We start from the raw sequence: 19378 nt of genomic DNA, 5'->3' as shown, positions 1-19378 counted from the left end.
GCAGAACCTGTGCCCTTAACTACCTCCCAGGCTGCCTCTCTGCCAGGACAGCTGTGATGCTCAGTCTTTACATCTGGCCTCTTTCTCTTTCAGGGTCCCATTGGGCTTGACGGCAAACCGGTGAGTGGACCCTCTCGGGCTATGGGCTCCCCCCCACTTAGTCCGGGTCACTAACCCGGGGTCTCCTCGTCCTTCTGTGAGACCCCGACTCCTTGGAAGACGCTTCAGATAAAATGAACGTTCTTGGGGCGGAAAGTCGTTGCCAGTGGGAAGGGGAGGAGAGGCCATTTGCATGAGTTGCCCTGTCCCCCATGAGCCTCCCCTGGGCACAAGTCCACGGCCTCCAAGCTGCACTCTCAGTATCTGGAGCAAGAGCCATCCTAGAATCTACTGATTCCGGGGCCTCCTGGAAGGGGCTGGAAGGTAGTGAGGCAAGGAGGCCGCGGGAGAGGAGAGGGCTGGAGAGCTCTGGCTCGCGCCGTTGCCCCCAGCCCCGCAGGGCGCCTCCTGTGTGCTACTCGGTGTCTCCATCTCGGTCGAGCCCCAATACATGCCCAAGTCCACATGGAGGCTGCTTCCCGTCCAGAGCTCCTCTCTGCTCATCTCAGTCCTTTTCACTGGGCCCCAGACGCACACGTTCACGGGAGGAGCCCTGTGTGACTGGGGGGTGGGGCTGGGGTACTTCTGGGGTGCAAACGACTCAACCAGCACTCGTGCTCCTCTCCTTCCAGGGCCGCCCCGGACCAAAAGGGGAGACGGTAAGACCCAGCTTTCCTGCCTTCCCTCGAGGGGTGCGGGGGTCAGCCTAGCCCTCACGGGCCACAGAAGCACTGCCCCGCAGCGGGAGTGGCCGCCCCATGGTCACTCCCCGGCTGGGTGCGACGTGTCCCCCTAGGTCCTCGCTCAGCGCAGGGAGGAGAGGCGGCAGGGGGCTTCTCCACCTGAAGAATGAGAGAAGGGAGGTCCAGAGAGCGTCTGCACTTGGCCAGTGTCACACAGAATTAGCAGCTAGTGTTCCCAAACCGCCGCTCTCATCCAGCACTCGCAGGGGGGCCGAGGGGTACCCATCGGGCACTTCGTCCTGAGCCTGATTTCCTCGTGCTCCCTGCTCTGGGCCACCCAGGGCTCCAGGCGCTCCTGCCCCAGCCGGGCACAAGGCAGACCCAGAGAAGCAGACCTCTGCCCCTACCTTCCTCCTGGCCCCTTCCCACCTTCTGGAGAGCCTTAACCCAGTCCGTGCCACCCCGGAAGGAACAGTGATGGCCCTCAGCAGGGCACTGCTCTGTAATCCTCCCAACAGCTTATCATCCCCACTCTATGAAAGGGCAGATCAAGGCTCAGAATGGTTGTGTGTATTGCCTGAGTTTACACAACTCCTAAATAACAGAACAGGGAGTGAGACCCACGTGGTAGGCCCTTACCCTCCACCGTGTCTCCTTCTGCTGCCAGGGCCCTTTGTTTAGAAAGAAAGGGACCCTTCTAGGGGACTCCCCTTTCTGCCATCCCTCTGCCCCACCCCACTTCACCCGCCGTGAGTCTTCCCCATCTGTCTCAGGGTCAGAACTAACTTGAACAGGGAACGGTAGGGCCACCCCTTCTCCCATGAGCTCACATCAGTGTGATAGGTCCCCCGTCCACCTCATAGTCGTCCGTCAAAATCCGACAGGCCACAGAGCCATTAGGCTTCTGTTTGGCTTGGCATGGGGACCCCAAGCTATTAATTCAACACGCTGTCTAGTGTAATTATCTTGGCCTGTTTAGCATCTGTCCGTCTCCCACTCGCCTCCCTTCCTGGGTGGTTTACCTGCTGCTGGGCATCCAACATGGGGGGCTGGGGCTCACCCTCACATGCTTAACCTGTGCCCTCACCTGTCAAAGGGGGGTCACCTCTGCCCCACCCACCTCACAGTAGCCCCGAGAATCTGATGTAAGGCGTAGACAGGACCGGGGCCCCCCAAGTGGCATAGAAGAGAGCCAGGACTCTGCATTCATGGCTTGTCCCACAACTCACAGGGCCGTCCTAAGGACGAGAGGAGTTAATTCACGCCAAGTGCTTAGAACAGTGCCTGGCACAGAGGAAGCACGACAGGTGCCAAGCTGGCACATCGCCCTGACCTGTCCTAAAGGGGCAGGCTCAGGAGCTAATTGGTGCCCTGTGTTGTTGGACCTTGAAATACTTAAAAGAAACTTGAAATTCAGATTTTTGTTGTACTCTCCTTGCTCTTCAATATTTCAGTTTATTGAAATAAAACTGTGTGGGATCAACAAAATACCTTGGGGACCACGATTGTCCCATGGGCCGCCATTTGGGACGTCTGGACTCAGTCCTCCAAGTCTCTGCAGTCCCAAGCCTTTGGGTTCTTCCTCTGGGCCCCTGGCCCTCCTCCTCTCATCACACTCCTCTCTCTGTCCCCAGAGAGGGTGGCCTGGTCCCCTGCAGTCTGATTCCCTGCCAGATGCATCATATTCGCTAAACTTGATGCTAAACACTTAGTGAACCGCATAGACTGGGGTGCCACATGGATTGTCCCAAAGACCACTTGTCCCTTCCCACGAACCTCCTAGGAATTTCCCAGTTTGGGGGTTGGTCCAGTTGTCAAGTCGGGGACAAAAGAAGGCTTTCCTCCCACCCAGATGGATCTGTCCATGGGCATCCTGAGGTCTTCAAACCCCAAAGAGACTGGCCTGGCAGGTGGGTCCTCACAGGCCCTCAGGAAGGCCTGCAGGATGGAAGGGAGCTCAGGGCCCCAGAGGCTGGGACACTGCCTGTGGCTCCAGCCAAGGTTAGAAGCCCTGCCCCCCGAGGTCCAGCCCAGTTCAGAGCGCGTGGCAGAGTGGACACAGCTGGACCTTCACGGTCCCAGTGGCACCACTCACTGAGCCGCAGGGTCTTGTCTCCGTCACCTCGTCCGGGAGATGGAGTGACGCCAGCGCCTTCCTCTCGGGCCAGCGCGGGTGTGACTCAGCACATCCTGGAAGCCTTGCTTTCGAGGGGGTCCTCAGAACAAGGTGCGCCATCCTACCCCCTCCCCTCCACACTGGCCGAGCGTGAAGCCTTCTCAGCACTGGCCTCGGGTCAGCTGGACGCCATGTCCTCCTCACAGAACTGAGGATGGCTTAAGTCGCCCACTTCCTGCTTCCTCTTTGGCCAAAGGTTTCTCCAAAACCCTCAAAGTCCGCAGCGCTGCCCCAGCCCCCGTGTCCCCAGAAGCCCTTCTGGTTCAGTGGGGTTGATGCTGAGGCCTCGGAGGGTAGGAGTTAGAAGGTGCTTTTGGCTCCGTGAGGACGTGGCGTGAGTGTGCAGTAGCAGAGCCCTGCCTGACGTGGCCATGCAGCCTCCTCCGTGGCTGGCCCACAAGATGCTGGCGGTTGCGGGAATGAACGAAGGATGACACCTGTCCTTCGTCGTGGCCGCATGCGGGGGGCAGGGCACACCTAGTCATGTCCACAGGTGGATGAAGGAGCTGGGCCACGCCAGCTGGAACATCTCGGGCACCGGAAGACCTGGTGTGGGTGGCCAAGCCCAGCCTTCGGGACTTCAGGCTTTCCAAAAAGTTTCTTGCACAATCCCACACAGGCCTGCATCTCTGATTCTGCCCGCCTTCTGTGTGCCACTGACCTGTGTGTGTGTTCCTCCCCACAGGGCTTGGCGGGTCCCCCAGGATAGCCAGTTGGTACCTCGCCCCAGTGTTTCCCAGCAGAGAGGCTTTGGGCCCTGAGTCCTTAGCCTCTGTTTCTAACTGTCTCATTTCTCTTCTTAGGGACCTCCAGGACAAAAAGGAGAAAAGGTAAGCTGATGGAGGTTTTCTAGAATTTTCATCTCAAGAAGCAGCCTTCCAACAGGTAGAAAGGATTATTTTCAAACTTCAGATTTTATCAACAGAACCAGGGGAATCCCCTGTACCCTGTGGTACATGGTATATGAGAGAAGGGAAGCTGCCCTGCGTGGGGTTCTTTTGCGGGGAAGGCATGGCCTGGAGCCTGGTCCTTCTCAGCCTGTTTCTCTGCCCATCCTGCCTGCCACCCCCATGGTATTTCCTGAGCACCTCCATGAGCCTCTAGGATTCTGAGGTGTCAGTTTGTAAACCACTGGCCTGGCCCTCTTCCCAGCCTCCTACCTTCTCTGCTTCCTTGAGTTTCTGATGGGGGCTCTTCTGGGCTTGCCCCCGGGCAGATGGTGCAGGGACCTGGCACCCGCGGCTCCAAGAAGGTGTCTCCGAGGGCCCCGTTGCCCATAGCCTGCCTTGGTGTCTGCTGTTCCCTTCCAGGGGCTCCTGTTCAGAGCCATTGGGTGGACCCACCCAGAGGGTCAGCCTTTCCGGAAGATACTTCCAGCCAGGCACGGAGCATAACTCGTGACTCTGCCGTCATGGCATGTGATGTATGGCGGCAGAGTCCTGCCCTTGGCTCTGTGGAGCCACATCCAGGCAGGTCCTGGAGGTTACCTCCCTGCTGCCAGCCAGGCTCGAGGGAGGGAATCGGTTCTCCTGCCTGAGAGAGCTCAGCCCAAGACAGAGCGGGGCAGGCAGGTGACGCACATGCATGGTGCGTCCCCAAGTCCTGAGGTTGCCCCCGAGGTACAGCCCCCCAACAAGGGCCTAATTACTCCTCTCCTTCCTTCTCTTCCCCAGGGTCAGTGTGGAGAGCACCCACACCGGGTAAGTGAACCCCGAATACTGATCCATCCCTGGAGCACAGCCCCCAGTTTAGCCTCATCTTCTTCCCTATAGAGCTTGGAGACCAGGAGCACACAGCCCCCCTCTGCACTCAGCAGCCAGAGTGGGGCTGTGACGGTGCTGGGGTGTTTGGCCAGCTCCTGGGGGTGTGCCTGGTAGTCAGTGTGTGTGTGTTTGTGCAGAGCTGCGTGTCTTTGTATGTCTGCTCCTGTGCTGGCTGGGCCTGCGAGCCCCTAGCGTGTGTGTATCTGGAACTCTGCACGCCTGGCTGTGTGCTCCTCTGCACATGGCCTTCATCGTAAGGCTGTGCAGCTTGTGTGAGTCTGGGTCTGGCTCCCTACCCAGCGTGCGTGTGTGTGCGTGCGTGTGTGTGTGTGTGTGTGTGTGTGTGTGTGTGTGTGTGTGTGAGAGAGAGAGAGAGAGAGAGAGAGAGAGAGAGAGAGAGAGAGAGACAGCTTGTGTGTGTCCATCTGCCTGCCCTGGTGGAATCAGAGGGACTTTTGGGTTAGTCATTGTTTCAGAGGACCAGACCTCCATGGTGGGAGATAATTGGAGGCTGACTGAATCAATTCAAGGGTAAAGTCTCTGTTTTGCTTCTTTAAGAATCAAGGAAGCCCCTCCAAGTGGAGTGGGGGATTTCAGGGCTGGGATGATCTCCTGTGCCCCCTTGGCCCCACCCAGCTCCTTCCTTTCCCTTGCTTCAGCCCAGGATACAGAGCCCAAAGTCTGCTGTCATCCTATCGGGAGCCCTCAGATGTGTGTGCCAACATCAGAGAGCCATTCTCGGGGATGGGGGCAGTGAAGGTGTGCAGGAGCCCCAGTGAGCTGGGACCCGAGAAATGCCCCTCGTTTTGTGGATCGGCCTTGCCTCTCTCAGAGGAGCATCTTTAGGTGTCCATCCCCCTGTCATAGGCTGCATCATGCCCACAAACACACACACAGTGTGGCTGCCCTGGGCGCCCACCCCTGCCAGGGAGTGGTCTTGAGGGAGTGGAGAGAAGCACAAGCCAGACTCAGAGTCGGTCAGCTTGGCTCCAGAAGACCGCTGGGAGGGCCTTGCTGGCAGGGTCTGGCCATTCAGACTCTGACCCCTGGTTCCCAGGCCAGGGGGAGGCCAAGGCGGGGACAGCCCTGAGCGTCAGTGGCTGGGGTGGGGGCGAGGCCAAGACTGGGCGGGGGGCACAGGCCGGCAGCAGCACAGACAGAGCCAGCCTGTCAGCGGCATGTGCTGCAGGGAAGCAGGGGCCCTGGTGTTCCGGCCAGCCTGATCCTGATACAATAATAGAAGGTCAGCTGTGTTTATTTGAAACGATGGGCTCACAGGATTGTTATGTTACCCAAAAGAAAGACAGCATCCCCCAGCACAAAAGACAACACAACTTAGACGCTTTGACAGTGTGTCATCAGCCCCGAGAGAACGCATGGGGCCGGTTAGGAGAGAGCTCTCTGCCCTTCAGCGCAACCCAAGAAGAGGGAGCTGGCGGGGAGAGAAGGCTCCACAGGGCCACAGGGCGCAGAGGAGCCCGGGGTATGGCTGCGCCAGTGTGGGTAGCGAGTCAGGCCGGGTGAGCGTGGATTTGGGGATCCAGCCGCTGGGCAGGGCAAGGCAGCTGGCACCGTCTGTTTATCTGGAAGTGGGTAGGAAAGCAGGGTCCTTCTAGGGCAAGGCGTCTGTTGGCTCTCTGAGGGGACTGCAGACCTGATGGGGGTGGCAGGCCTCCTGGCCTGCAAGGTACAAGATCCAGGTGGTCCGGGCCCCTGTTCCAGCCTGTAGCATCCCCAGGGAGGGAGGGGGAGGAGGGGTGCCTTGGGACGGGGAGCTGGTGTCTGGGCCTGGCACTCACTCTCCCCATTGCCCTGTCTCCACCTCCACCCCTACCCCACACCAGGAGCACCTAAGCAGGTCTCTAGCAGCTCTGCGCTCTAACCAGATAATTACCCTGAAGGTTTGTAGGTTCTGGAAGGTCTCCAGGCCCCTCTGCTTAGAGGCTCCCTAGATGCAGAGCCCAACATTGCACGTCCCCAGGCCCCACAGTGGGAGGGATGGGGCCGCCCACGATTGGGCTCCCAGGTCCCTAGCTGGGTGCGTCCTCAGCCCAGGCGGCCCCTGCCTCTAATCATCCCAGTGGCCTCATGTGAGTCACAATGCTTTCAAAAACGAGAGGTGGATTATACGCCATCTTTCTTTTCACGTGGATTCTAACCTCTTCCGAAGCGGAGCGCTCAGCACCCATGGGTTGAGAGTCTGGAAACAGCAAGAATTTCCAGAAATGAAAATTACATTAGATAACATGATTGCAAGTTGCCTCCCCCCAGAAAAGTGGTTGAACATGCAAGAGACGTCTTTGTCCAGTGTCTATTTTCCAAGCCCACTAGCCCCAGGGTGAGACCTCAGTAGCACTTAGCTGGTGCCCACACTGGCCACACCCTCGGGATTGGGCTTGGCTCTGCTTTTGACCATCCTCCCCAGATCCGCTGACACCAGCCCTTCTCGTTTAGCCAAAAAAAGAACCCAGAGGTCGCCACACACCAGCCTGGCTTCAAGTACCAATTTAGGGTGGTCCTGTGGCTCCCAAGCCAGAGCCTCGGAGTCTGCTCCCCTCGGCCCAGCAGCCTCTGTCCGTGACCAGGGACCGGCGGGGCTGGCAGTGCAATGTTGGGCCGCATGTTAGGAGGCCTCTGTGACCCAGCTTGGCCATGGAGGGCAGGTCTGGCCAGGGGGCCACTCTCCCAGTCGGGGAGTGCTTCTGGCCAGTACCCCAAGGGCCCGCCTCCTTCCAGGGATGGGGTACCATCTAAGGGCAAGCTCAGCACTGCACCCACAAGCATCAAGCGCCCCGCCCACGCCCTCCCTCCTGTGCCTCACGCTCGCTAATCTCTCTTCTCTCTTCCTCTCCTCCCTCCTTCTTGGCCGCCCTGCCATCCTGGTGGACTTTCAACCCTCCTGAACCCCTGCGATCTTTGGCCTTTGCCCTCTGGCCTTCCAACTCATCTTTCTCCTCAGCTGCTGCCTCTCCTCAATTCAGTGCGGCTGGCTGCACCCCCAGTCATTAAAAGGCGGACCTTCCAGGTAGACACCTCCCTTTCCCAGACAACGTGGGGCTTCCCAGGGGCTGGCGAGTCTCTGGTCCCTGTCAGGCCAGCTGGGGCTATAGGTGAAGCGAGAATCTCACTGCACTCCCGTTACATTAATTTAGACAAAAATGGACTCACGAATGCCGTAGACGTGGAAATACACAACTCCCAGGCCCAGAAGCCACAACTACTACCCCACCATTACTACTCACGACAGCCATCACTGTGTGCCGGCCACTGGGCTATGCATTTCACAGGCCTCATTTCATTTAATTCTCTCAGTGGTTGTATGAATTAGGCATGATCATCCTTATTTCACAGATGGGGAAGTAAGGCTCAGAGACATTAAGTAAGTTGCCTGAGGTCACACAGCCAGTAAATTGCAGAGCACCCAGATTCTCCTTCTCTTATTAGCTGTGTGATGTGGGGCAAGTTACTTAACCTCTCTGCACCTCAGCTTCTCATTTGTAAAACGAGGATAATAACGGTTCCTACTGCATAGGGTTATTGTGTTTGTAGAGCACTGGGAATAATTCCTGGCACAGTGCAAGAATTAAATTGAGGCTCAGAGAGGTGAATTTGTACCTAAGGTCGCACAAACAACAAGGGGCAGATCGGGAACCGGCAGCCAGGTCTTCAGACCCCACGTCCAGAGCTCTCTCACCTGGACCTACACCCTTTATATTTAGAAATGCAGATTGCTTAGCATCCGATCACTTGTAACCTGAGTTTGAGAAGCGAGGGAATTTGCAGAGGAAATGTAGCCCACAACTGACAGGTGTAATCATTGTGAGCAACTGCTCCCTTCTTCCTGCCTAACGAAGCCAAGGAGGCTGGGATAGGACCAGATCACAAAGAACGAGAGACCACAGACCCAGGGATCCAGGCATAGGCATTGCAGCGTGATGCCAGGCCAGGAATTCCATGGCTGCCACCCATGCCCGTAGCCTTCCTTACACTGGGGGTCAGGGGTTACCCCCAAGCTAACTGGAAGCGGCAGGGCTCCGAGATGCTCTCTGAAAACCCGACAGCAGGGCCTGGAGCCACCATCTGGCCTGATTCAGGAGCCAGGGCCCAGGGGCCTGCATGTTCAGGCACCTGGCTGAACAAGGCTGAAAAATCACTCCAATTTACAGCTAAAAATACAGAGGGACACGTGACACACGTGCTACCCAAGGCTACGTATCCCGTTACACCAGCCAAGTCCTGAGAGCCTCCATGTGCTCTGAGCGCTTAGCCCAAGGCTGGCTATTCAGGGGGCCCACTGGCAGCTCAGAGAGCACCAGGCCCACCCCGCTCTCAGCCACCCCTACCCGTGTCAGACCCCATTTCAGGAGAGCCGAGTCCTTGCCCTCAGAGCGGCCATTCGCCTCAAGCCCCAGCAGCCACCTCCTGGCCTTAGTTGCATTAGCTGCTATGTGTTGAGCCCTTGCTGGGTCCCAAGCACTGTTGTAAGAATTCTGCTTGGATTATCTCATGTAATCCGACATGGGCCACCTGGCAGTGGAGGTGGCATCATCGCCACCTCACAGACGAAGAAATTAGGAGGGGCCGAGGCATGTTGCTGCCCCCCTTTTCAAGAGCAAGAGGTGGATAAGCCAGAACTTTTTGTGTTGCCCTGACCTGATTTGCAAAGGAGAGAGAAGAATAGGGGCCCCTGTCCTGCCTGCTGCAGATTCTGCCTAGAGAATAAGGTTTTTATGCTGTCAGCCATGGTGGGACATAAAAAGGCTTGTCCATTTCCTATCAATAAACCAATATTGATTTCACAGGCTCTATAAGATGCGTAAACATTGGGTCTAACATTAGTTGAAAGAGGAAACTTTATATGACATATGATGTGCTTAGCAGATGGTGTTGGAAGTCATTGCCAAAGTGCAGAAAGTTAGACTGTGAGCAGTTTTTGCTGGGGGCTTACTTGGAATGAATAGGAATAGTCTGGAGTTCTGAGCTTGGGTCCTGGCTCCCCCCAAATTCTTCTTGTGACCTTGGTTAGGGAGCTCAACTTCTCTGAGCCTCAGTTTTTTCTTCTGTAAAATGGGGCCTGTGACCCATTTCTGCACCTGCCTTCTCCATCATGGACACTCTGAGCCCTTAAGTGGCTTCTCAGAGGGTGTGGCAGGTTGCAGCCCAGGCCCCAGAGTGGCACTGCTGGTGGCATCTGCCCTAGGATGTCCCATCTGAGAGATGATTCAAGCAGATGCTGCTAAAATCTTAGTTCTCATTGTGAGGTCATACACTCCTATTTGTAAATATCATTTTCCTCTATGGAGTTTGCAGCAAGCGTTGTCAGCTCCCTTTTTCACATAGGGAAGCAGCAGTGTCATAGAGGATTACTGAGATCACACTGAGAAGGGTGGGCTGGACTGGAGTCTGGCTGCCTGGGTCTCCCTGCATCCCAGCCTGGAGCGCTCACACCTGCCAGGCTGTTCTGCCTTAGTCTGTCTGCAGGGCTGGATCCCCCCATCAAGAGCTGAGCCCAGAACCTCCCTGGAGAGGTCACGTAGAAAGTAACATAATGACCTTGGTCTGTGTAGATCTAGGATGACTCGGGCTGGCCCTCAGCCCCAAGATCTGGGTCACATGGACCAGGGAGCATGATCCCACCCCTACCTCCCTGGGCCCTGGGTCTACCCTGGGCACATGCACGGTGGGTGACAAAGGCTGGGGGATAAGGCAAAGGAATAATAATAGAGACTCCAGAGAGGCACAAAGCACTTTACACTTTCAAAACTCAACTGAGGTCAGGTACAAATCACATAAGTGACAGAAGCAGGCTGCAGGCAGAAAGGATGGGGGCGGGCCTGAGGCAGCCCCCCGGGAATGTGGGCCTAGCTGGCCAGGGCTCCCAGTTTTTCATCAGAAGCCACCAAGCCAAATGTTTTCCATAAAATCTCTTGCCCAGTTATTTGGTGAGCCGAACAAAATTCTGTGGCCTCTGACCTCAGGATCTCAGTTGATCCTCTGGGCCAGATAATGAAAGACAGCAAAAAGCAGTGACAGGAAACAAGGAGCAGCTGTTCTCGTTTGATAGTTAGGAGGCCAGGGCGCAGAGACGGTGGACTCGCCACGCAGAGGGAGGGCCCGAGACACGCCCAGGCTGCCGGCCACCTGGGCTGTACCCTGGCCATCTGAGCAGGCTGGGAAGAGGCCTTCGGTCGGGCGGGAGGCATCTCACCCTGTCCTCTGCCACCGCAGCAGAGCTCTGCCCTGGGGACCAGCAGCTGACGCAGCGAGTCCTCTCTGGAAGCCCCTCCTCTGGGGGCTAATGTCTTGGCCGTCTCCTCACTGCCACCAGCCCCTGCATGTAGTCACCACCACAGCACCATCACCATCACCCCACCACCGCCTCCCCCAGAGCCCACGGCAGGGCCTCACCGGGTGCATGGCACTGGGGCGGGACCGCTCTGCAGCCTGGGGCTCTCTCTCTAACACTTGTTTCCACGAACCTCAGGGTGAACAGGGCCAGGCCGGCATCCAAGGCCCACCAGGGCCACCAGGCCCTCCTGGACCAAGTGGACCTCTGGGGCCCCCAGGACTGCCAGGGCCCATGGGGCCACCCGTAAGTAACTCTCCCACTCTCCACTACTTCCTCTCCTTTGAGATTTGTCCCAGGAATTCCCTGGAAGCTTCCAAACCTTTCATAACCCATGGGAACCTGGGTCCCCACTGAACAGGCAGAAACACTTGACAAGGCCGCTGGATGTGGCTGGCCCCTGCAGGAGCTGCCTGTCCCTGCCACACTCACCTGTTACACTCTGGTTCTGAACACACATCCTGAGACCAATGTGTTCCACTCCAGTCATTGCCTGCCAGGGAGGACACCACGAATAGGCGCCCCCTCCCAGGTTCAGCAGACAGGAGCTTGGAAAGAAAGTTCCCAGGGCCATTCTGATGGCTGTCTCCCGACCCCCGGGCTTAGGAAAACCTGAGTTGGGCACAGTGTGTTCTAAGGAGGTAGCAAGGGGGCATCTGACTGCCTGGCATCGCTAACAGATATTCTTTTGCTGGTGTGTGTGGGCTTCCACTCCTGGGCCACCTTCCAGCCAAGTTACACGTCTGGTCGGCCAGGAGGGCCCTGCATCGAGCCTGGGGACTGGACCACTGCCGGGAGGGCCCAGGGGGGCCAACAGACACCCCGCTAAGCAAGACCACACTCGGGCAATAGGTCAGTCCCAGTGTCCACCAGTCATCTGTTTGTAAGCCCTGGCCAAGCCCCGACTCTTTCTCAGCCCAATTTAGTGCAAGAAAGCACCAGGGCAGAATAACTTAGCAGGGCCTTGGACTTCTTTGGAGAAAATGGGTTCTCCACCCAGAGCTAAGACTACCATCAGCAGTGATTGGAGGGACGGGGGTTAAGGACATAGTCTGTTTGATAATGTTTTTTCCACGTGGCTTTTTTTAAAAAAGTGTTTTTCTCTCTTATGACAAAGTCTTAAGTTGCTGCTGTCTCATAGCCAGAGTTCCCATCATTAACAGTGTGGAGAGTACTCCCCACTTTTCTCCTTAGATCTGCACATAAAGGTTTTCCACGTTGATGATGTTCTGAATAATATAACATCCTGTTACTTTTTTCCCTTAATATCGTAAACCATGCCCCTTCCTAAGACAGGAGTCTCCTGTGCTGTGGATTTTAGGACTGCTGGGTCTGTCTTCAAGGAAGTTAATGAGTCCCCTTCCGTATATTCTTGAACATAAATGTGCACATCTCTGATGCTTTCGTGGTGATAGATTCCCAAAGGTGGAGTTGCTGGGTCAGGGTGTCCCCGCCAAATAGCCCTCGATGAGTACAGCCACATTCCATGTCACTTGGCTTCACATCTGGGCCCTCAGCTACCCCAGCTGCCCAAAAGCTGAGGTTCAGCGTAGGGTCCCCCCAGGCTGGGCGACAGCTCTGGCAGACGAGGGTCGCCATCTTGGCCAGAAGGCGGCCCAGCAGAGTGAAAACCTAAGTTGCTGGGAGCCAGCTCTCCTGTTCAGCTTGATCCCCGTAACGAATTTCAAATATTTCCATGATTTCTCCCCAGAACCCGGGGGAGGGAAGTTAGTCTCACTTCCATGGGTTTCTAGATGCAAAAACAGAAAACCTGAAAGGAAGTGAAATTTAGGGAATTGAACCAAACAAACCAAGCCAAGAAAACCAAAAAACAAGGCTCCAAATTCACTTCTTTACTGACGGCCCAGACACAGTGGGCTCCCGATCGCTGAACCCAAGCCAGGTGGTTTTCTTTGTTAGGTTGTTTATAAAGAGAAAAACCAGAAAGCATGTTTTGAAACCAACTGAAAGAGACCAGACTCGAGCATCATGGTTTTCTCCAGCCAGTGTTTGCCGTCCAGACCCACGCCCAAGACCACGCCGGAGCCCACCTTCCCTTGTTTCTCCCTCGGGCTCCCGCGGGGGCCCATGCCACCTCCCCCGCGCTGGCTGCTGTGCTCACTGTGCCCCAGGGGTGGGGCAGGGAGAAGAGGGCTCCCCCACAGGCTGGCAGGGCCAGAGGCAAAACCCAGGCTCTGCTGGGCAAGGTCGGCTTTCCAGGGAGCGGTTCCAGTTAGGAGGTGGGTGGGTGGGAATCTGGACCAAACCACACTGCCAATCTCACATGATGCCACTGACCTACTTTCCAGTGGGCGAGCACAGCGGAGATGCCCACGGCGCCCATGTGGCTCCAGAGAGGGACATGAGCCTGTTGTCCCCACGTGCCCTCAGCAGGTTTCAGATACCCTTCCAGGACCCTCTGGATCTGTTCTTCAACACGTCCAGAACCCATTACAGCCTCCAGTGGAAACATGACGAGCCCCCACCGTTTGCCAGAGGAATCCACTCACCTTTTTTCTTGCTTCCGCAGGGCTTACCTGGGCCTCCTGGACCGAAGGTGAGGGCCCTCTGGGTGATGCGTCAAACGGGCGGGAGAGTTCCCTGCAGGAGGGAGGGGGAGGCGGCACTGACGGGAGCTGAGGGGGATCTCGGCTGAGAGAACGGTCACGAGTGGCTTATTTCCAAAAACGCCACTCGGAAATTGATTGGGTCCCACAAGGATTGCATTTTTGTGGGCTCAGGCCAAGCAAGTGCTACGGCTGGTATGGAAGATGCGGCCCTGCCCTCCAAGGAGGTCATGGTCTAGTTGGAAAAGTGATGCCCAGGACGCTGTCACAACATCCCAATAAAACAGCATTTCATAAGGGGCCAGAACTGGAAAGGACCTTCAGGGTCATCCGGTTTCTTTGGAAACCTTATCTGGAAGCCCACGATGTCAAACAGAATCTCCCTTTGAAGCTGGAGTCCCTGCGGCTCTAGGGATGAGAAGTAGCAAAGCACTGATCGCAGCCAACCGTTTCACAAATGCAGAAGCTAGAGCCCTGGGGAAAAGTGACTTGTCCAGGTGCCACAGAGGGTCCGCGGTAGAACAATAACTGATCCTCAGGTGTCCTGGGCCCCTGCCAAGTTGACCTTTCTCACCTCCCTCTGCCTCTGCAAGGCAAGGACTCATTCTGAAGAGTAGAACAGTCCCTGTTATTGTTCCAGGGATGGCTGGAGGTGGAGGTCAGAGGATTTGGAAGGAGGAGGGATGGTAATATGAAGGGGGTGGCAAGAAAACCCCTCTAATGGCCTTCTCTTGGTTCCCCCAGGGAGACCCGGGGATCCAGGGCTACCACGGCCGGAAGGTAAGAAGGAGTGGAGCGGAGGACCCCACCCCCCCACCCCGTGACAACCCAAGTGGGGCTTCACCACAGTGCACACAGGGTCCGGACTTGGTCGTGCACACACACTTTTGCACACATACCAGCAGGAGCCTCAAAACCCTTGAGGGGGGCTGAACAGGGGTTCATGTGTCCACCTGCGGGAGGAAGAGGCTCAGAAGGGGAGGGGCCTTGGGCAAGTCAGTGGCCCTGCTGGACCTCAGACCCAGGAGTGTGTCCCCCGCCAGCCTGGGTGGCTGTGTCTGCACAGAGGCAGGCCAGGTTCTCACTGGCCCCCCTGAGGACCTAGTATGTGGGAACCAGGCAGAGCTTCTGAGCATGGTGGGAAATATGAAAGGGTCCCAACCCTGCTCTCTGGCAGCTCACAGGCCAGAGAGACAGGATTCCTGTACAAATAACCCTGGTGAAGGCAGACTGTGCTAACTGCTACCCTTGCAAAGTGCTGTGTCAATACGGGGCGGGGCTGTGTGTGTGCGTGCAGGGAGATTAATTCTAGGTTGGGAGGAGTTTGGGAAGTCTTCTGAGAAGGGACAGGCTCTGAGCTTAATCCTGGTGAATGGGTAATTGTATCGGTTATCTATTGCTGTGTAACAAACCGTCTCAAACTTACGTCTTAAAACAATTCTTTCTCAGGATTCTGTGGCTTGGCCACGTGGGAGTTCTGTATCTCCTCTGGGCTCACCGATGCAGTCACATGGGATGTTGGGCGGAAAGGCTGGGTGGGGAGGGGGCAAGATGGCCTCATCCACATGCCTGGGGTTGGCCCTGGCTGTGGGCTGGGTACCTCTGTTCTCCTCCACGTGGCTTCTCAGCCCCGGTAGGGCAGAGAGGTTTCCTCATAGCATGGCAGGCCTAGGTCAGCTTTCAAAACAGGGGAGTCCCAGCGCTCAAGTGCTTTTCAGAAACATCCCTTGCATCACATTTTCCGAAGTCCTATTGGCCAAAGCAAGCCACACAGCCAAAGCATGCAAGTCAGTGGGGCTGGGGGACTCAGCCTCCGCTTTTTCTTGTCCAAGGGTGCAAAGCCTTTGTGGCCATTTTTAATCCACCACTGTGGTCCTTCAAGCAGCAGATTTCAAGGGAAATGGCATTTTAGACAAGAAAACAATTTGAGCAGAGGCCCAGAGGTGGTCATTACAGTAACTATATAACATAAAAATCATTTTAATACTAGGCACCACTTACTAGATGCCTACTGTGTACCAGGCTGTCCTTCAACGTGACTTGCATCACATCTAATCCTAAGACCACCTTAGGAGGCTGACACTATTCTTCTCCTATGTAACAGATGAGGAAAATGAGGCACGCCCAAAGTGTCCTAAGTGGCAGAGCAGGAATTCAAGTCCGGGTCCGGGTCTTTCACAGGGTGCCACCTGCCATAAGGAGCCCATCCCGCCCTCCAGGCCCCAGCTGGGAGGCTCTGGCGCCTTCCTGGAGAAGAAAAGAGACAGGAAGGAAAGGCAGGACAAGGATGGGGAGGGATTCTGGAAAGGCAAGAATCACTCTGGAGAAGCACATTCCACACGCCATGTAGCTCTGTGATCAGGCGGCTGCTGTCACCGCATTGTTTTACGGGCGCTTGGTGGGTGAAATGGCAAGACCCAAGAGATCTTTCATTAGTTCTGCATAAACTGCGAAGTTTGTACCGTGTCAGGAAGTGGAAATCACAACCCCCGAGGTTGCCTCCACCCACTCACGCAGACTCACAGCATTTACTGCCTCTCCTGATGCAGCACGGGGACGGCTTTCCCATTAGCAGCCAGACCAGCTCTTTCAAACTGTGAAGAAGCTTCAGGGCGGCAGTTTCCCCCGGGATCAAGGGGATGCCCTCAGCTGGCATCCATACTATGGCAGGCGTCTGCACTCCCCTGCCAATGGGAAGTCTAATTCATCCGGAAAGGAGGTTGGGGGTCTGCTGCCCTGAGGACGGAGAGGCGCCAGCTTGGGGCTGGGGTGTCATGATGATAGAGGGCCTGGTTCCATGATTTTGGCAATTCTGGGCTCAGATTGTGGGAGGAATCATTCAGCCCTGGCTGCACTGAATTTGCAGAGAAAACTAGTGTGGTCCTGCTGACGGAGGGGCAGCTTCTGACCTCTGGGAAGCCTGCTCTGGGGAGAAAAGGCTCAGGGCTGCTAGAGAAGGCTCGAGCATGGAAGGGTGCATGACTAAGGGTAGAGCAGTATAGATGGCTACCTTGAGAAGGAGGGAGCTCCCTGTCACCCGAGGTATTCAAGGAGAGGCTGGATAACTATGGGTCTGGGATGTGTTAAGAGAAGCTTCTGTGTCAGATGGGAGGCTGGACTAAAATCCCTTCCAGCTCAGGGAAGCTACAGCTTCCTAAGAACAGAGTTGGCTCCATACCCTCTAGAGAGGAGCAGCCCGCCACCCCACCCTGGCTTGATGATCAGGCCCCTCCAGGCCAGGCATCCAGGGCTTGTCAGAAGCATCAGTGCTCTTAGGGCTCTCGAGGAATTGAGAAGGCCCTTCTCCTTCATGCTCCCCACTCTTTCTTTCTCTGCCGGACCACCCCCTGCCCTTCCACAACGGCCTCTTCTCCTGGAATCCGGAGGGGCTGTGAGGCTGCTAGCCTCTCTGGGTTTCTGGAAGGCTCCTGCTGCCTCCTCTTCTCCCAGCCTGTCCTTGAGACTTTTCAGTAGGTGCTCCTGGAGCACTGGGTAGTCTCAGCGCCCTTGTCTCTATGGTGGCCCTCACTCTGCTGGGACCCTTGTCCTGTCATCCCCGACGCCACAGCCTCCTAGTCCAACAGAGGCCAGAGGGCGTGCACTGGAGACCGATGGCCAGCAGCAAAGAGTCTGCCCCCGAGGACTTGGGGGTCATTCCTCCAGGTCAAGCAATACTCAGGAGGCTATGAGTGCCCGCCCACTGCCCCAGCCCCAGTGATCACCATGCCCAGGCAGCAGTTTGCTTCCTGTCAGAATTCTGAGATGAAGAGTCTGGTGCCCGAGGACAAGGGCAGCAATACTTCACATCTCTGGTTTAGCCAAAGTCCATTCACTCCCTCTCTGACTCATCCTCACCACGGCCCAGTAGTTTGAGCGCATTATCCCCACTGTCTAGATGAGAAGCTCAGAGAGGTTAATACTTTGCCCAAGGTTGCACAGCTGGTGAACAGTCATGCTGGAATTGGAAGCTAGGTCTCATGAGTCCGAACCCGGAAGGCAGTCGTCTTGCTCTGGTGCAGAAGTGAATGTCTGCTCAGGGGGTCTCACCCCAGGCTAAGCCATCTGTGCACAGACCACCCTCCCCTGTGGTTTCTCTGGGATGTGGAGGGTTAGCCCCCAGGCTCTTTTCTGGGGCGTCTGTCAGATCTCTTTTTCTCTCTCCTCCTCCCCCTCTGCTCTCTGCCTGGAATGAGGCCTGGAGGTACCAACACGAAGGGCAGCTTGGTCACGGATGCTGAGAAAATGAGTTTGTTCCCACCCACCACTCCGTACTGGTGGTTGGGGACACCAAGCTGGGACAGAGGCCCCAAGACACCACTTGTGTTCAGGGCATGAGGGGACCCTCAGGGTAACTGATGGACCCTCCACATCTGCTTCCATTGCTCTGTCCCGTCAACTTGACACACACGCGGGGCCCTTCTTTCAGTGAGGGGTGGAATTTAACTCTCAGCAAAGACGTTTCTCCTCCTGTGAGGTTTACTGATGATTAGTTCCATCCTCCACCACCACCACCACCCTGGCAGCTGTTCCCAGCCTGGCGTCCTCTCAAAGGCCAGCCAGGCCATCAGGGCAGCGTCTCCACCAGCTACTTGAGATCACAGCCTGGGGTCGCCCGCGGGCCCTGTGCTGCCCCAGCCCCGCGTCCTGGACACTGTGAGTATTGTTGTGTGCCCATGTGGTACCTATTTGATCCAAATTTATGACGCCAATCTACTTTAAATATGTTGCAAGACGCAAAGTGTGTTTAAAACATTACAACCTTGGCTCTCTTTCAAGAGGCTACGAGTATTGTCAGACTGTGTGTGGATCACAAAACCTGGTGAGAGCTTATATCTAAGCAGATCAGAGCTGGTCCACCCATCTTGGCAGTGGGGGGTGAGTTTGACGCATGTGGTGGTCTGGATGTTAAGCCTTGGTGGTTGCATGAAGGACCAGAGCTCTCCTGCAGGCTGCAGGCTGTGCGTCTTCAGACCAGAGGAGGCAGGTTGCGAGAGCCTCGTGCTCACTCAGGCTGTAACTGCGGGTGCTCCCCCTGGAGGCTGCGGGGCACCCCAGAAACAGGGAGTCCTGGGGAGGAGATCCGATGGGCCTTGTGGCCGGCTGGCTAGGGCACTGGAGCAAGGGTGTGAGGAGCAGAAGCACGCCCACCCCGCCCACCTCTCACCCCTCCTCAATCCTTCTGCAAAAGGGCAGGATCGTCCTGAGCTGCTGGTCAGAGCCAGGCGTCACATGGGTGGACACGCTTCTGTCGAATGATAACTAGTATTATTATATCTACCTTACTGGGCCTCTTCGTGCCAAGCTATATGGGGCACTTGGCTTGCCTCACCTCGTTGGACCCTTATAACCGCCCTGTGAGGGAGGTTTTATTCTTAGCCCCAATTTACAGATGAGCAAACCAAGGTTCACAGAGGTGAATCCCCAAAGGGCCACAACTACAAAGCAGTGAGGCCAGATCTGTCTGGCCCCAAAGGCTTGTTCTAAATGACTTTACTACCTGGGTCTTATGAATCTGGGGGGACCCATGATTTCCAAACACCTCCCCTCCCAGACCCCTACTTCCTCTACTAGAAGGAAAGAAAGAGGGAGTTGGGCTTCTTGTGAGAAGGTTGTGGCTGGATTCAGGCTCTCTATGAGCAGGACCTGGAGCATCTAAGGCAGAGAACTTGGGGTGCTTGGTGTGTTTTAGTCAAAGAACCGAGGAAGGGGAGTGCTTTGCCCATTGGCACTGATTCCACCCGAAT

At 56.2% G+C, this 19378-nt stretch overlaps 1 protein-coding gene across 11 annotated transcripts in view; it reads left to right on the top strand.

Annotated features, from left to right (window-relative positions):
* Positions 1 to 19378, top strand: part of COL13A1 (collagen type XIII alpha 1 chain) — a 79012-nt gene that overhangs the window by 15383 nt on the left and 44251 nt on the right. For all 11 annotated transcript variants that reach the window (XR_010935968.1, XR_010935965.1, XR_010935967.1 and 8 more), the window contains 8 exons: positions 94 to 120; positions 732 to 758; positions 3762 to 3788; positions 4632 to 4658; positions 7681 to 7746; positions 11206 to 11313; positions 13598 to 13624; positions 14379 to 14414. Coding sequence is in view for 7 of the 11 variants with exons in the window: in XM_067710699.1 (XP_067566800.1) it covers positions 94 to 120; positions 732 to 758; positions 3762 to 3788; positions 4632 to 4658; positions 7681 to 7746; positions 11206 to 11313; positions 13598 to 13624; positions 14379 to 14414 (345 nt within the window). In the remaining 4 variants the exon portion in view is untranslated. The remainder of the gene's footprint in view (positions 1 to 93; positions 121 to 731; positions 759 to 3761; positions 3789 to 4631; positions 4659 to 7680; positions 7747 to 11205; positions 11314 to 13597; positions 13625 to 14378; positions 14415 to 19378) is intronic.

This window comes from Pseudorca crassidens, chromosome 16, assembly GCF_039906515.1.
Source record: "Pseudorca crassidens isolate mPseCra1 chromosome 16, mPseCra1.hap1, whole genome shotgun sequence".
Lineage (NCBI taxonomy): Eukaryota > Metazoa > Chordata > Mammalia > Artiodactyla > Delphinidae > Pseudorca > Pseudorca crassidens.
The sequence above is the reverse complement of the archived record's forward strand: the minus strand, read 5'-3'. Positions and strand labels throughout refer to the sequence as shown.